The sequence below is a fragment of the Strongylocentrotus purpuratus genome, unplaced genomic scaffold, assembly GCF_000002235.5.
Source record: "Strongylocentrotus purpuratus isolate Spur 01 unplaced genomic scaffold, Spur_5.0 spur5_scaffold_16, whole genome shotgun sequence".
NCBI lineage: Eukaryota > Metazoa > Echinodermata > Echinoidea > Camarodonta > Strongylocentrotidae > Strongylocentrotus > Strongylocentrotus purpuratus.
The window spans coordinates 28,007,347-28,021,883 of record NW_022145601.1 but is presented as its reverse complement, the minus strand read 5'-3'; the positions used below and the strand labels follow the sequence as shown (position 1 = coordinate 28,021,883).

Below are 14,537 nucleotides of genomic sequence, written 5' to 3'. Positions count from 1 at the left end.
GAAAGTTAAGCCAGTCATTATTGTTATTATTATCCAAATCAGATATCTAGAGCAAATACATACAAGACAATCTCATAGAACTGAAAAAACTTTGTCAAACTAGCACTGTGCATCCAGTGCTTGACAAAATTGTCGACACACTGCAAACAGTGTACCTAATTTGGTGTAATTATTACGTCACAATAGAGCGCGTGCAAAGTGCGCAGGTTCTCATACGCATAATAGATGCGCAATGAAAATGACAAAATACGGCGTGGTGAATATGGTCTTATATTTCATGCTTTTTTAACACGTAAAGTCCATAGGCTTTTTCATGAAAGGTAAATATGGTCTCATATTCCCCGATTAGCCCTTTAAAGATTACACACAAGTGTAATATGATTTTGTAAAACCACTGCTCAGATGTCTGATACGGGTAATAATTACATTTATGTTATGCACATTTCCCACCACGAGGATGTTCACCTACAAAGTACCATAACTGCCCTTGCTAAAACAATACTTCTTTAAGGTGCTGATAGTATTCAAGGAATTACTTCCTACAATATACTGATTTACTGCACCTGGGGGAGAGTGACAACTGTCAATAGAGTGGTGAAGTGTGACATCATCAACAAACTAGTTTTAGAATTTCTCAATTTGAAAGGAAGAGCATCTGAAAGAGCATCAAAAATGATGTCCAAATGCCAAAAACAAATTGAATATGTTAAGTATTGACTGAGATATGACCATCTGAATAAAAAGATTTCCTATAGGAACTAAATGTTATTTTGCTCTGGTTCATAACATTACGAACCAGAGCAAAATAACACTGAGTTCCTATAGGAAGCTTTCAAGTAGGTTTTTTTTTTTTTTCATTTCCTGTAACCAAATAATTTTGCATTACAATGACCAAAAAACAATGTCAAAGATATTTCAATGCTCATTTCTGTTATGTCATTACGTTTATTATTGTCTGTTATTGTTTATATTATGTAAAAAGAAATGAAAAATGAATTTGCTCTGTATAGAGCTACTACTACTACTCTAATAGTGTCATTCCAATTTGAATAAAATAAGTGAAAGTGCTTTAGACTTTAAGACTCACTTTATCAAAGCAGACAATATCGATTGTACCACACAGGTTGATCCTCTGAGGGCTGATACAGAAAATACCACGTTTCTTAAGTCTGAACTGAGCATACACCATACCAATGGTAAGAGAGGCAGGCAACGCTGGTGGAACAGCAATGGTAATGATATCTAGAGATTTCAGAATAATCTCTCTTGTTTGAGTCTGAGAAGAAGAAAAAATATACAAGTCAATATTTGATGCACATAGTTGTAGGTTGACTAATCTGACATGCTCTCTGAGTCTGAATTAAGTTAAAAAAACACTTTGATGATTACAGGGGCAGGCAACATAAGAGGGACAGGCAACGCAAGAGGGACAGTAATTTTCCATAAATGAGAAAACTTGCTTTCTTTTAGAAGTGAAAACTGAGCTGGTCATACGTGTGACCACGCAAAAGAGGTGTTTTTAAATGTCTAAGTACAAAACATTATTTTAGGGAAATTATTTATTCAAAGAGAAATATTTTTGTAAGAAACTGGTGATATAAAAATTAATAAGATGCAATCTGATTTTGTGGCAAAGCAGGCAAATATAAAGGTCGTATGTGTGACCATTTGTTTAATAAAGAATGGCTCATTGACTCATCCAATCACCAACTAAATTGAACACCACAGCTCTACAACACAAAAGACAAATAGTGTTAAAGAAATGAAGAGCTAATTTGTTAACTGCAACTGTTTGTTTTTTCTCTTCTATCTACAGACACCCTTGCTTTTTAAACTTACCCCATCTAATGCCAGAACAATCACTGTATAGATGAAACCAATAAAGGCTGCAAAGAAACAAAGACAAAATAAAATCAATACTGTAAATCATAATTCATAACAAGTAGCAGACAAATCTTGAGGGTTTCAAAGTCATCAGGAATAAAGAAAATTCCAATTGAACATTCCAAAAATACCATTACAGTAAATGCAATGCTGGGTCAAAGACACAGTTCACTTGACTAGGGATGAAGCTTAAACCTGGTTTAAACCTGGTAGAAAAGGGGTCTATGGGTTCTACAAAAAAGATATTCTAATTGATCCATAAATTCCTTAGTCAGGTCAAGATATGGTTTGACCCCCAAAAAATTGCAACAAAAGGTTTTTCAACGGTTTCTAGTAGTATTCGACCTCAGGAATAACATACTTAAAGTAGACCAAAATCGGAGGTTCAGAAAGCTATTTTTTCAAGATGGCGTCCAAGATGGCCGCCGATACCTTAAAATGGCCATAAATCACTTATTATCCATCCTAGAGACATAATTGTGGTGTCTATCCCATGGTTTCGGGGGTCAGAGAATCCATTGGGACAAGTAAGAATGGTTTGTGATGGTCTACGAAACCCGAAAATCCAATATGGCGTCCAAAATGGCCGCCATAACATAAAAATGGCCATAAGTCACTTATTATCCCTCCGAGAAACAAACTTGGGGTGTCTATGCTATGGTTTCCGGGGTCATAGAATCCATTAGGATAAGTTAGAACGTGGTTCAGGAAACTATGAAATCCAATATGGCGTCCAAAGGGCCACATAACCACTAAGATTTCTCAATAGAGGGCGCACTTTATAAACAGGAAATGAACTTATAATGTTTCTCTCTCACCCTTAGGCTTATGGTTTCACCCACCTCCCCCTTCCCCCAGAAAAAGGGTCAATTCAACTATTGACAGGTCATTGTCAACACTAGGGGAAGGGGAGTGACAATGACAAAGTAACAACTTAATAATAATATCTAGACACACATTCCATTCATACTACCCACCCACCATACGATTTAAAATGTTAAAACCTTGTGTTGTTCATGTCATCTTATAGCGAATACACATGCAGATCTTCATGTACCTTCATTTTGATGAGGAATGTACTTGAGTAAGAATAAATCATCTTCTGCCTCATTCTATGGATTGTGACATACATCGAGTTGGCAAGGTCCACACACACTGTTGCATGGTAGTCCGTAACATCTGCAGGTACAGCGAGGTGTGTTACAAGCAGCGCGGCAGTCTTCGTATTCAACATCACTGGAACCAGGTGATTGTCTTTTAATTTCCAGCCCCAGTCTGGGACGTCCATGTCTTATAATTCACTCTCCATCTACGCCATGACTTGGTAGTATGTTCTGAAGGAGTGGAATTTGGTGGAGGCTGGTGTAGGAGGGAATCTTGACGAACAAGTTGTATCGTAATGATGCAAGTGAGTCATTACAGCAGCAACCAAACATGGAAGACATTGCTTTGGTACCAAGTTCCTCTATAAGTTCCTTTGGCTGACTTGGAAGAAGGAAAGTACTAGCACTGGATTTTTGAGTGGGGCTGTATTTCACAAGCTTCTCGAAGACAGCTCTCTTTCCGATTCCGAATATCCTGAAAGTCGAATCGCAACCAGAGCATAGATCTTTACCCAGGTCCACTTTCAACTGCTCAATGTTATACACCTCGGGAGCCTTGGCTGCATTGCCAGACCTAAAGTATAGTACCCTGCTATCTACATCCACGTAATGCAAGAGTAACACTAATATGTCAGTGCCTTCTCAAATCAGAATAGTAGACTGACGACGAGAAGAATTCAATACAGCTTTAGCAATATGTACATCTGCATCCCCGGATACATAGATGACGATGCAATTACTCTTCCTCAGTTCATCACTAATGAGTTTTATGAGTCCCTGCTTATTGTAGTCTCTTGATTAAAACTCATCCTTCTTACCTGAGAATACTGTGTCTGCATTGAATCTGACAACTGGATGGGCATTCTGCCCATGTCGCTTGTGTGTATTATCATTAATTGACGGCCCTCCACCATAGCCATCAAAAACTACATTTGCAGAACCATATAGTGGGGGGGGGGGGGGGTTTGTGAAATGAGCATGGGCGTGCTATATATTCTGCCAAAGCTGTCTCCTGTCTTCCATGGTATCCGATGCACCAAGGAACCACAATCATACTGTTCTGTGTTCTTTCACGGCTTCACTCGACACTTTACTTGCATGATCAGTTATAGCATGAGCTAGCTGAGGCTTTTCAGACCTCCGTAACACATTCCTAGCCTCGAAAAGTGCAGGTCGGAACGGACTGCACGAACTCAAAGCTCATCACCTCTGCTACTTAAAGCTCCCTTGTTTTTTAAACTACCAGGAACCGTTGAAACAGCAAAGCAAAGCAGCATTTATGGTTTGTTCAGGTACAATTTTTACTCTCGAAATCTCTCCCAGAGTCGTAGCTTTGTCTTTCCTTTTGAACGAGACTGTGAAAACAGCATATTGAAAGGCCGCTGAGCTATAATCATTGATGTACCCCCAGAATAGCCCACTGAAAGGGATTGACTGCAATTAGGTTGCTTCCAAACCTTCATGATTTAGATGGAAGCAATCGGTACCCTGATGAAAGGAACTGGACTTCGCAAAATCTTTGGAACAGATAGCAGGGAACTATACTTCCACTCTTATAATGCAGCCAAGGCTCCAAAGGTGTAGAATTGTAAGCAGTTGGAAGAAGACCTGCGTACGTGATCTGTGCTCACAACTAATTTTTCTGGATGCCTACACCGATTGTGATCCGACTTCCCAAATATTCGGAATAGGAAAGAAAGCAGTCTTCCAGAAGCTTGTGAAATGCAACCTGTGCAATCCTGTGCTAGTACTTTCCTGCTACCAAGTTAGCCAAAGTAACTAACTTAGAGGAACTTGGTATCAAAGCAATGTCTGTCATGTTTGGTGACCGCTGTAATGACTCAGTTGCATCATTACGATACATTTTTTCTCGAATTAAAGCCCATGTTTAGGGATTTTTGGTTAAAAAGTAACCCATTAGAGTGGCACACACCCATATGTACTAATATGTGAGTACCCCCCTCCCCCTCCCCCCTCCCCCCCACCTCCCGGGCTACCAAGTCACGGCATGGATGGAGAGTGAGAAGATATGGACGTCACAGACTGGGGCTGGAAATAAGAGGACAATCATCTGGTTCCACTGATGTCAAATACGGAGGCTGCACCTGCCACCTAGTAATCTTCTTAAGTTGATTCATTGCGACTTCTTTACTGCTTGAAGCACACCTCACTATACATGCAGAGGTTACGGACTACAAGTAACAGAGTGTGTGTGTGGACCTTAATTGCCAACTTGATGTATGCCACAATCCATTTAACGAGTCACTTGATATAAGCAGAAGATGATTTTTCCTTACTAAAGTACATTCCTCATCAAAATGAAGGAACGTGAAGATCTGCATGTGTATTCGCTATAAGATGACATGAACAACACGAGGTTTTAAAGGGAGTCACGCGTCAGTTTCCATGTGCAGAAGGCACTTTGCTTACACCAGACTTGGTGGAAATACCATTAACGGCAAATCCGCACACAGCAAACCCGTAGGCCAGTCAAGAATTCCCCCCTAATCTCTCGGAGAACACTCAAGAGTAGTTCGGGTGAGGGGAAAGCAAGGCATATTACATAAGGTCTAATGGTCATACAACTAAAGGCTAACCCTGGTGATTGACAACACCTGTTATTGGGTAAACACCCGACGGTGTCGAATTCCCCATAAGAGCCGACGACTACTGAGTGTCTTTAAACATTTTTAATTGTATGGTAGGTATTATGAATGTGTGTCTAGACTTTGTCTTTGTCACCCCCCCCCCCCCCTCGGCCCCCTCCCTCAGTGTTGACAATGACCTGTCAATAGTTGAATTGACCCTTTTTCCTGGGGGGGGGGGGGGGGGGAGTGACGCCATTAGGGTGAGAGAGAAACATAAGTTCATTTCCTGTTCATAAAGTGCGCCCTCTATTGGGAAATCTTAGTGGTTTTGTGGCCCTTTGGCGCCATATTGGATTTTGTGGTTTCCTAAACCACTGCTTAACGTTCTAACTTATCCTAATGGATTCTATGACCCCGAAAACCGTAGCATAGACACCTCACTTACGTCTCTCAGATAGATAATAAGTGACTTATGGCCATTTTTATGTTATAGCGGCCTTTTTGGACGCCATATTGGATTTTTGGGTTACGTAGACCATCACAAACAATTCTTACTTGTCTCAATGGATTCTCTGACCCCCGAAACCATAAGATAGACACCACAATTATGTCTCTAGGATGGATAATAAGTGATTTATGGCCATTTTAAGGTATCGGCGGCCATCTTGGACGCCATCTTGAAAAAAACAGCTTTCTGAACCTTCGATTTTGGTCTACTTTTAGTATGTTATTCCTGAGTTCGAATACTACTAGAAACCGTTGAAAAACCTTTTGTTGCAATTTTTTTGGGGTTGGGGTGTTTTTTTACGGTATATTGACCTGACTACCTGTTCTTTCTCATTCTTTCAAAACTTACTGGAAAGTTTTACTGAGACTGGCCAGGATCATTATAAAAGAAGACATTCTATATATATTTTATGATATTCTGAATATCCTAAGTATTATTCTCATGATTACCTCTTTTTCAAAGATATTTTGAACTTCCTGCTGTAAGTTCTGATTTCAATAGATATGAAATATCTCACTCATGCTTCATATTCCTGCTATTTTTCATAGTTGTAAAATACTAAAAGGTACTTACCAAAACCAGCCAAGATTCCTACAAAGAGCAGAGCATCTCTAAAGAGCTTGATTTCTGTTGGCATGGGATAGAGTATGGATCGTACCATGATACCCTTGGCTGTTGAAAATCCTGTAGAATAAAACAATAAACAAACCAAAACTTTTTTGTTGTTAATAGGTCAACATCATGTTTTTGTTTCTTTAGTTTGAATTTCCACAAAGCCTGGTTTCTTGTATTATTTGTACCACAAAATCCAATTTCTTTCCTGCAATAATATAATGTGATGAACAGTTGGGCCCCAAAGAACATACACCTGGAAAATAACAGTTTACTCACATATTCACAACTGCACTCATTCCCATCAGGAGTCACATACCTGTATATAAATGTCTCAGAGCGATCATAGGTAACACTCAAGAAAGAAAGATTCATGACAGTCCTTTTCAGGACTCCAAAATCCTCCCCTCCCCCCCCCCCCCCCTCTCTCTTACATGGTGCAACCGTAAGCCTACTGTATAACATATACATACTATAAACAGAGACCAAACTTGTCTTCTTCCTGAAGTGGAAGGCTGGTAAGAATGAATGAAGTTGTGAAACTGTACATTTTATTTTAGTTTATGAGTCTTTGCATTTTCTGTTTCTCTTATAATTGTGTGATTTGTGCATAGAATCTTCGCTGGTGTTTAAGGGAATGTCAACTTACCTGTAAGTATTACCACAGCTTTAACATGTTCATCTGCATAGAATCTCGTCTGGATGATCTGCGTCCCACAAAACAGGGTGTGTCTCTTATGCTCGTCCATGGAGAATTCCAACTCTCCAGTCTCTGGACAAGGGAGGGGCGTCTTCGTGATGGGCACACTTTCACCTAGTTAAGGTTTTTAAAAATGAGAACAATTGATTTCCTACTTCATAATTTGATTATTTATGGACTAGCAGGACCCGCTGAAAATCCGCGGTTCTAGGGGGTGGGGGTTGTAAATAGATATATGTGCTATCGAAAACAAAATTTGAGATATGACCATCTGAATAAATAGATTTCCTATAGGAACTCAACATAACGAGCCAGAGCAAAATAACACTGAGTTCCTATAGGAAATCTATTTACTCAGATGGTCATTTCTCAGCCAATATTTAACATATTCAATTGGTTTTCAACATTTGGACAATATTTTTGATGCTCTTCGGAAAATGAAGAAAAAGTTGAGGAATTTAAAAATACATTTTAATGTCACAGCTTCGGTACTCTATTGAAAGAAAGATAAAGAGAAGAGGAAGAAGGGTAGATGGAGAGACAGAGGAAGAAGGGTAGATGGAGAGACAGAGGAAGATAAGAGACTCACCAGTTAGAGAGCTCTCGTTGACAATGCAGTTACCAGCGACCAGGACTGCATCACAGGTCATAGTACAGCCATATGATGGTATGATGATTACATCACCAGGCACTAACTGATCCTCCCAAACAGTCTCAATCTCTGTCAAGAGTCAAAAGATAATGTTTACAGTCACAATATGTCACCAGGGCCTATTTTTGTAACATAATGATTTTACTTAAAGGGATCCAGTAACTTTGTCTCAGATTCTGAAACGAAATTCTGGATTTAGCTCATGCTGCAATGATCATTATAAACCTTTAGGTCAGTCAGGAACTCCATGACTTTTACAAGCCGATCGCCTGTCTGATTATCAAGATATTTATGATTGGAATTACAAATTTTGAAAGCAGTTTGCCAAATGGTTTTCATAACACTACAGTCTATTGGGGGAAACAAGTATGGTAAAACCAGTCACTCAAAGATTTTTATTTTTTGAGGCACTTCTTGATCATCTTGAAGCGCAATTTTAGTTGGGCTTCAATATTACACCATATCACAGATTTAACATGGTTAAACGATGCCTTTAATGCTTGGTATACGGTTGATTTAATTTGATTTTTACTTGATTTCTGCATTTTTCCAATTACAATAACTGAATAACAAAGAACATATTAACGTAAGGTATAATACAAATATACAAAGAATGATAACTTCATGTTAGAGGTGTCCTGGACGAGTGTCCTGGACGAGTGGATATGTCACAGGACTGTGGATCACAAGGTTCGCGGTTCAAGTCCCACCGCGGCACTAATGTCCTTTGGCAAGACGTTGATCTACATTTGCCACTCTCCACCCAGGTGTTAAATGGGTACCCGGTAGGATGCGAAAGCTAATGTGGTTAGATTAGCAAGTGTGCGCTTGTAAAAAAGACGCCTGGCTGGAATGCTCCCCAGGGAGTGGAGAATGTGCATACATTGTGTGCGGGTAAGCCTGAATCCTATGACCGGGGTAATAATATATATATATATATATATATATATCTGTAAAGCGCTTTGAGAGGGCCTTCGGTCCTGAAAAGCGCTATATAAGAACTAGCTATTATTATTATTATTATTATTATTAAAATGTTATACACATATAATAACAAACTTAATATTTCTATAACATATTATTATAAATTCAAAGTATTATCTAAATTAAGCAAGGCTTGACTAGAATGGTGACCTTGAAAGAAAAATCTTAATCTAATGCAGCCTTCTAATATGAAATAGCAAAAATTACATAGCAATGTGACCAAAATTTGAGATATTGATAATTGTCTACTGCATATTGAAACCATCTATGATGACATTTTGATATAAGTGTTTTTTGAAGAGATGCTTTAAAAGAGAAATGAAACACACAGTGCCTTGTGGCCAGACTCGATGGTTTGCCTAAGGGCTCTATTAGGATCTTGGATGCATTCTGGTGCAATCTGAGCCATGTTTTGAAGCATTTTCTAACACATTTTTTTTGACTGATATTTCATAAATTATTTTGGTTGAGAATGAATATTAACCTGTTGCTGATTTTCAAACCTGTCTTGGCTGTTACATGTTTCAGCCCCTTGTGGACCACCTTACTAACTATAATCATGAATTATTCTTACCTCCATTGGGCCTTAATACTTGCACTGTAACATTGGATTTCACCATATTCTTTAGAGTTGTTGCTTGCTGAAAAGAAAAAAAGAACACAATTTTTAAAAACTACTACGGAAAGCATCGGAAAAGCTAAATTGCATTCTAAATAGGTCAGGGCTTTAATGTACTACATTCCATCATTTACAGACTGGAAAAAAATTCCTGTCATATACCTATGTAAAACCCTAGACTTTTTTGTTTCAATAGATCAATGAAAAAGTACATCATCTGAGGTTCAGCGAATTGATTTGATTGGCCCATTTAGGACTCCTCTATCAGGTTTGACCAGCCATTACCAATTATCTGTTGATACCACAAGTGGCAATTTTTTGCATTGCAAAAGATATACAAAAATAAAAAAACCTAGACAGAGCACAAAAAATAACCCATTCCTTTTAGTTTTAAAGGAAACATCACCCCAAGCAATATCTTTAGTTATTCTGAGAGAGCTATTGTATTTTTGATCATTAATCTACAAGATTCCCATAGTGGATAAATCTCCTGACTTCCAAACTGAGTTTGAATCCCTTTCACAGTTTTAACATCCTTTAGCAAGACATTAATATATATTTGCCACGATCTAAATTTAGAGAGCTGTTACTTGGCAGGATCTAATCTTGCAATGCACAGAGTGCTACTATTGCCGAAGCTCACACAGGGATAATAAGTCCTTTGGAAGCACATACAGACGTTTTACTATCACGTCATATGTGCTATACAAGAAAAGGTTATTATTAATTTTCATACAACACCTACGTTGATCCTTGTCATTTGATTGGAGGTGTGTTGGTCACATGATATTCAATAGATGTTACATTTCACGGGCGTGCATTTTTGGTTATATGCAGACTGCGTAAATCTCTGCCGTGCGCGTATCCCTGTGTGTATCTGACGCGAAGGCAATCTGAATGTATGTAATCGAGAAGGCTTGGCTCCAACTTTAATAAATATAAGGAGTAAAGCATAATTTGTTGAGTAACGTTCTATTAGATATTCTTTGATGTTGTATAAAACAAATAATGAATGTTTTTCATTCGTTCAATAGTGCGAATATTTTCATTCGTTGAAAGATTAACATTAATTCTATTCAACTCATGAAAATATTCACACTATTGAACTCATAACCATTCATTATTTGTATAATAATAATGTTGATGATGATGATCATTATTAGAATCAAATGACAGTACTGCTTACAGCTCTGGTGGTGTAGAGCGAGATAGAGATGGAGAGAGCAGACAGTACAATGATGCAGATTGAATAGTAGAGGTACTCATCCACTATCCACACTGTCACACTGAAGATTTGGAAGATGTAGAATGGATTCAAGATCTGGAGGAGGAAAATCAAAATGCCAATGAAATGATATATCTATGAATAATTCAAGAAAACAGACATTAAGAGACATATTATAGCTGATTGGAAGAATGTAATTACAAGGCAACATACCCATCAAGTAACAAAATACATTTGTTCAAAACAATTTACTATTGTTATAGGTGTTACTATGATTGTAGTTAAAAAAAACCAGCATTCTTCCTCCTTTTATTCTACCTTTCTTATAATGGTAAGTCACTTTCTTCCTTTTACAGTCATTTTTTAGTTTAACTGAGGGCTACATGCACATGAAGCATGGAACTTAATTTCATACTTTTTCTTTACAATGTCATGTATTGAATTGGATAAAATGTATCAAATATAAATTTCACATTCATGCACATGGAAAGGTAAGTTTTAAAAGATGATATAGAAATCAATTATCAATTTGACTACTGTTTTACTGTTAAGTGAATGAATACCAGCAAGTTCATAAAGTTTTTGCATACACAATGAGCCCCATGACTTTTGACCTCATGACCACCAATTCTACTCAGTTCATTGGCTCTGCAAGATAAATACATGTCTTGAGTTAGATGCTAATCCGTCCGTCGGTTCTAATGATAATGCGATCACGAGAGCGGGACATAGGGACGAAAGGACGGACAGACACCCCGAAAACATAATGCCTCTGGCTACAGTACTTCGTAAACAGGCATAAAAACATATATTCAACAACTGAAATACATGAATATGGCTCTTCCTGAACAAATAACTCAATAGTTTAATTTGAAGAATATAAACATGTACAATCAAAGTATCCCAGGCCAAAAATCAATTCTCCAAAGAGTTTCCAATATGAATCTAAAAAGATACAGTGTAAATAGAAAACCAGTTCTCAGCACACAATGCTCATTTGCATACAAAAGATTAGAAACTACACTTTTGAATAATGTCAAAATATAACTTTGAAGGTATTATAAAGGAAAACAAAAAGTTTTTTTCTCACCTCTTGAATTAGGAGAAGAGGGATGGACTTCACCCGTACAAGAATCATATTAAGTCCATACAAGGTTCGCCTAAAAATGGAAAAGAAAATAATGTTTAGAAATATATGCAGTAGTTCTTATCCCAGTAGTAGAACGTGAAGACATTTAATATTTCATGAATCTGTGTATTTTGCTGTTGTTGGTTCTCTTCAAGTCTGTGATTTTTAAAGTGCTGTGAGTATGGTACTTATTGTTTCTTATTCTACTGGGGAAGCTGTTTGTTTGATTCAAGCTCGTACGATTAACTAGGAAAATCATACATGAGAAACAGGTTCTATAAGAGGGGGTGGAGTTGCCCCCTTCCATGGTAAGCACATTTGATGTGTGGGTGTTCCAAATTGGGATTTAATTGCTTTCCAAAAGTAATAACAATAACATTATTCTGTTCTTTTATAGCGCATATAATATTATGAAATAACGCCTGCATGTGCTTCTAAAGGACTTTAGACATTATAACCTGGCTTTAGCTCTGGAATATCAATAACATAGTGTGTATAATGTTACATCAAATTTTAACTGCACAAACATATGGTGACTAGTTAATGATCAGAATAATATCAATTGAGACCTTATTTTCTCCATTACAGTCCGAATACACCTGTTACCGATGAATAATTATAGAAATGTATTAATATCTTCATATTCTCACAATCATTACCGTAATACAACCCAATCGTAAGGGGAAATATCGGCTTCAAATTGTTAATATCCCAACTGCAATATGAATAAAATATCAGGTAATGGTAGCTGATAATTTTCATCATGTCATCATGTTATACCAGTCCTGTAATATCTTCTATTACCTCGTTTAAACAGTTGTTTGTAAAATAGACTACAGATGCTCAAAACTGCATTTTCTTGTCTGTGCTCTGCAAGTTAGAATGTAGGGTGAATAACACCATACAGATGCATAAGCCATTCTATGAGACACTCTATAAGACTTTCTTTAACCCATAGCAATAGAGTGTCTCCTTTTAGTGATGTTTTTGTGTTTTATTTTGTTATACAGTAGCAGAAAGAGCAAAAAACACATATTTTTTGTAAGTCTTTTTCAAATGCAGTAGGGCCTATGTTATGCCCTTCCCATATAAGAGTAATTTAATTGATTTTTTAAAATTTTAATTAATGGTTCATTCATTAAACAATTTAATTTTTTTCAAACTATGAAGGAGTAAAAATGAAAAATTAATTGTTGCCAATTTGAAGAGGGAAAACTGATCAATTCAGAAAATGAGAAAATTCAGAAAATGAGAAAACTCAGAATTCATTTGAGTTAAGTGAAAGTAAGCATGTCAGCTGAACAGGACTGGGGAAACATCCACATATACAGTACTGATTTGCCTGAGAAAATGAACAGTCAAGCAACTGACTATTAAAGTAAAAGTTTCAAATCCCGTATCTGTCATCTTACTATCTGATACAACAAAGTGAATCAAGGAGTAAGAGGAGACTTTTGATGATCAGTCTGGCGCAAGGTTATACCTACCTTTGAGCTGTTTCACGAAGGTCAAGACCAATATTAGCTCGCCTGTAGATCTCATCAGTAAGAGTGTGTTTATCCAGGCCCCTTAAAACAAGAACAAATCACAATGACTATCAGTCACAGAATGAACACTTTTCTAGGAAAAACTGGCAATAGTACATAACAGTTGTATGCACTGTTGCATTAGTAATCGTGTGGGACCTTTTTATAATTTTAAATACACCATGAATATTAGAATGAACTGGATGTACCATTGACCTAGTCAGAACAATAAGATTCAATTCTTCTTCTCCACTAACTTATTTTTAGAGCTCAACTCTGATTGTTTGAAGACACTTCTTGAGTGCTTTGGTCTAGGAACAGATAAGTGGACCTCATGTACCACTGCTCCAGCAACAATTACTCGGGGCTTTACTTTGTACAAAAAGCTGAGGGTTTTACACACAATATTTGATAAAGTAAAGTAAGGAATTCAGTTAGTATAAGGAATCGACAGAGGGGAAATTATTGCCAGAGCATGTGTCATAAAATACATTTTTCAGGGGTCAAATCCATGCCACAGCACAGCACCAACATCATCAAGCAACGCAATAACCTGCATATATGCCACCCTCTACCCAGGTGAAGTAAACAGGACCGCATTGGAACAAAGTCTTTGAGAATAGTAGCTCAGTTGAAGCTGAGGTAATAGTAGTATTCACTGCCTTGTAACCTCAAGAAAAATCTGTCTATAAACCCGACTATCACTAGTTTTACCCCCCCCCATACTTTATTTCCCTTTTATTTGCTAGAAAGAATATCTGACTCACCTAAGCTTGAAGAAACACTGATCCTGTGGATTCCAGAAGAACTTGATCTTATGGAAGCAGAAGTACATGAATGTATCCTCCATGAGGACATCATGCTTCATCACATCCTGGAGAATCTCCTTCTCAACAGACCTGGCATGGGAAGAAAATGAACATGTTGATGCCATTGGGTATGGTATGGTCTGGTATTTATTTCATTCTTCATAAAAAACATATACAATACATACAGAGTATTTAAAA

General features: G+C 37.4%; 1 protein-coding gene across 2 annotated transcripts in view; it reads right to left on the bottom strand.

Annotated features, from left to right (window-relative positions):
• Window positions 1–14,537, bottom strand: part of LOC576735 (probable cation-transporting ATPase 13A3) — a 45,797-nt gene that overhangs the window by 19,085 nt on the left and 12,175 nt on the right. For both annotated transcript variants that reach the window (XM_030987216.1, XM_030987217.1), the window contains exons 5-14: window positions 14,298–14,429; window positions 13,492–13,572; window positions 11,966–12,035; window positions 10,837–10,971; window positions 9,606–9,672; window positions 7,985–8,116; window positions 7,345–7,509; window positions 6,657–6,767; window positions 1,840–1,886; window positions 1,088–1,276 (exon numbers count right to left, since the gene is read on the bottom strand). In XM_030987216.1, coding sequence (XP_030843076.1) covers window positions 1,088–1,276; window positions 1,840–1,886; window positions 6,657–6,767; window positions 7,345–7,509; window positions 7,985–8,116; window positions 9,606–9,672; window positions 10,837–10,971; window positions 11,966–12,035; window positions 13,492–13,572; window positions 14,298–14,429 — 1,129 coding nt within the window. The remainder of the gene's footprint in view (window positions 1–1,087; window positions 1,277–1,839; window positions 1,887–6,656; window positions 6,768–7,344; window positions 7,510–7,984; window positions 8,117–9,605; window positions 9,673–10,836; window positions 10,972–11,965; window positions 12,036–13,491; window positions 13,573–14,297; window positions 14,430–14,537) is intronic.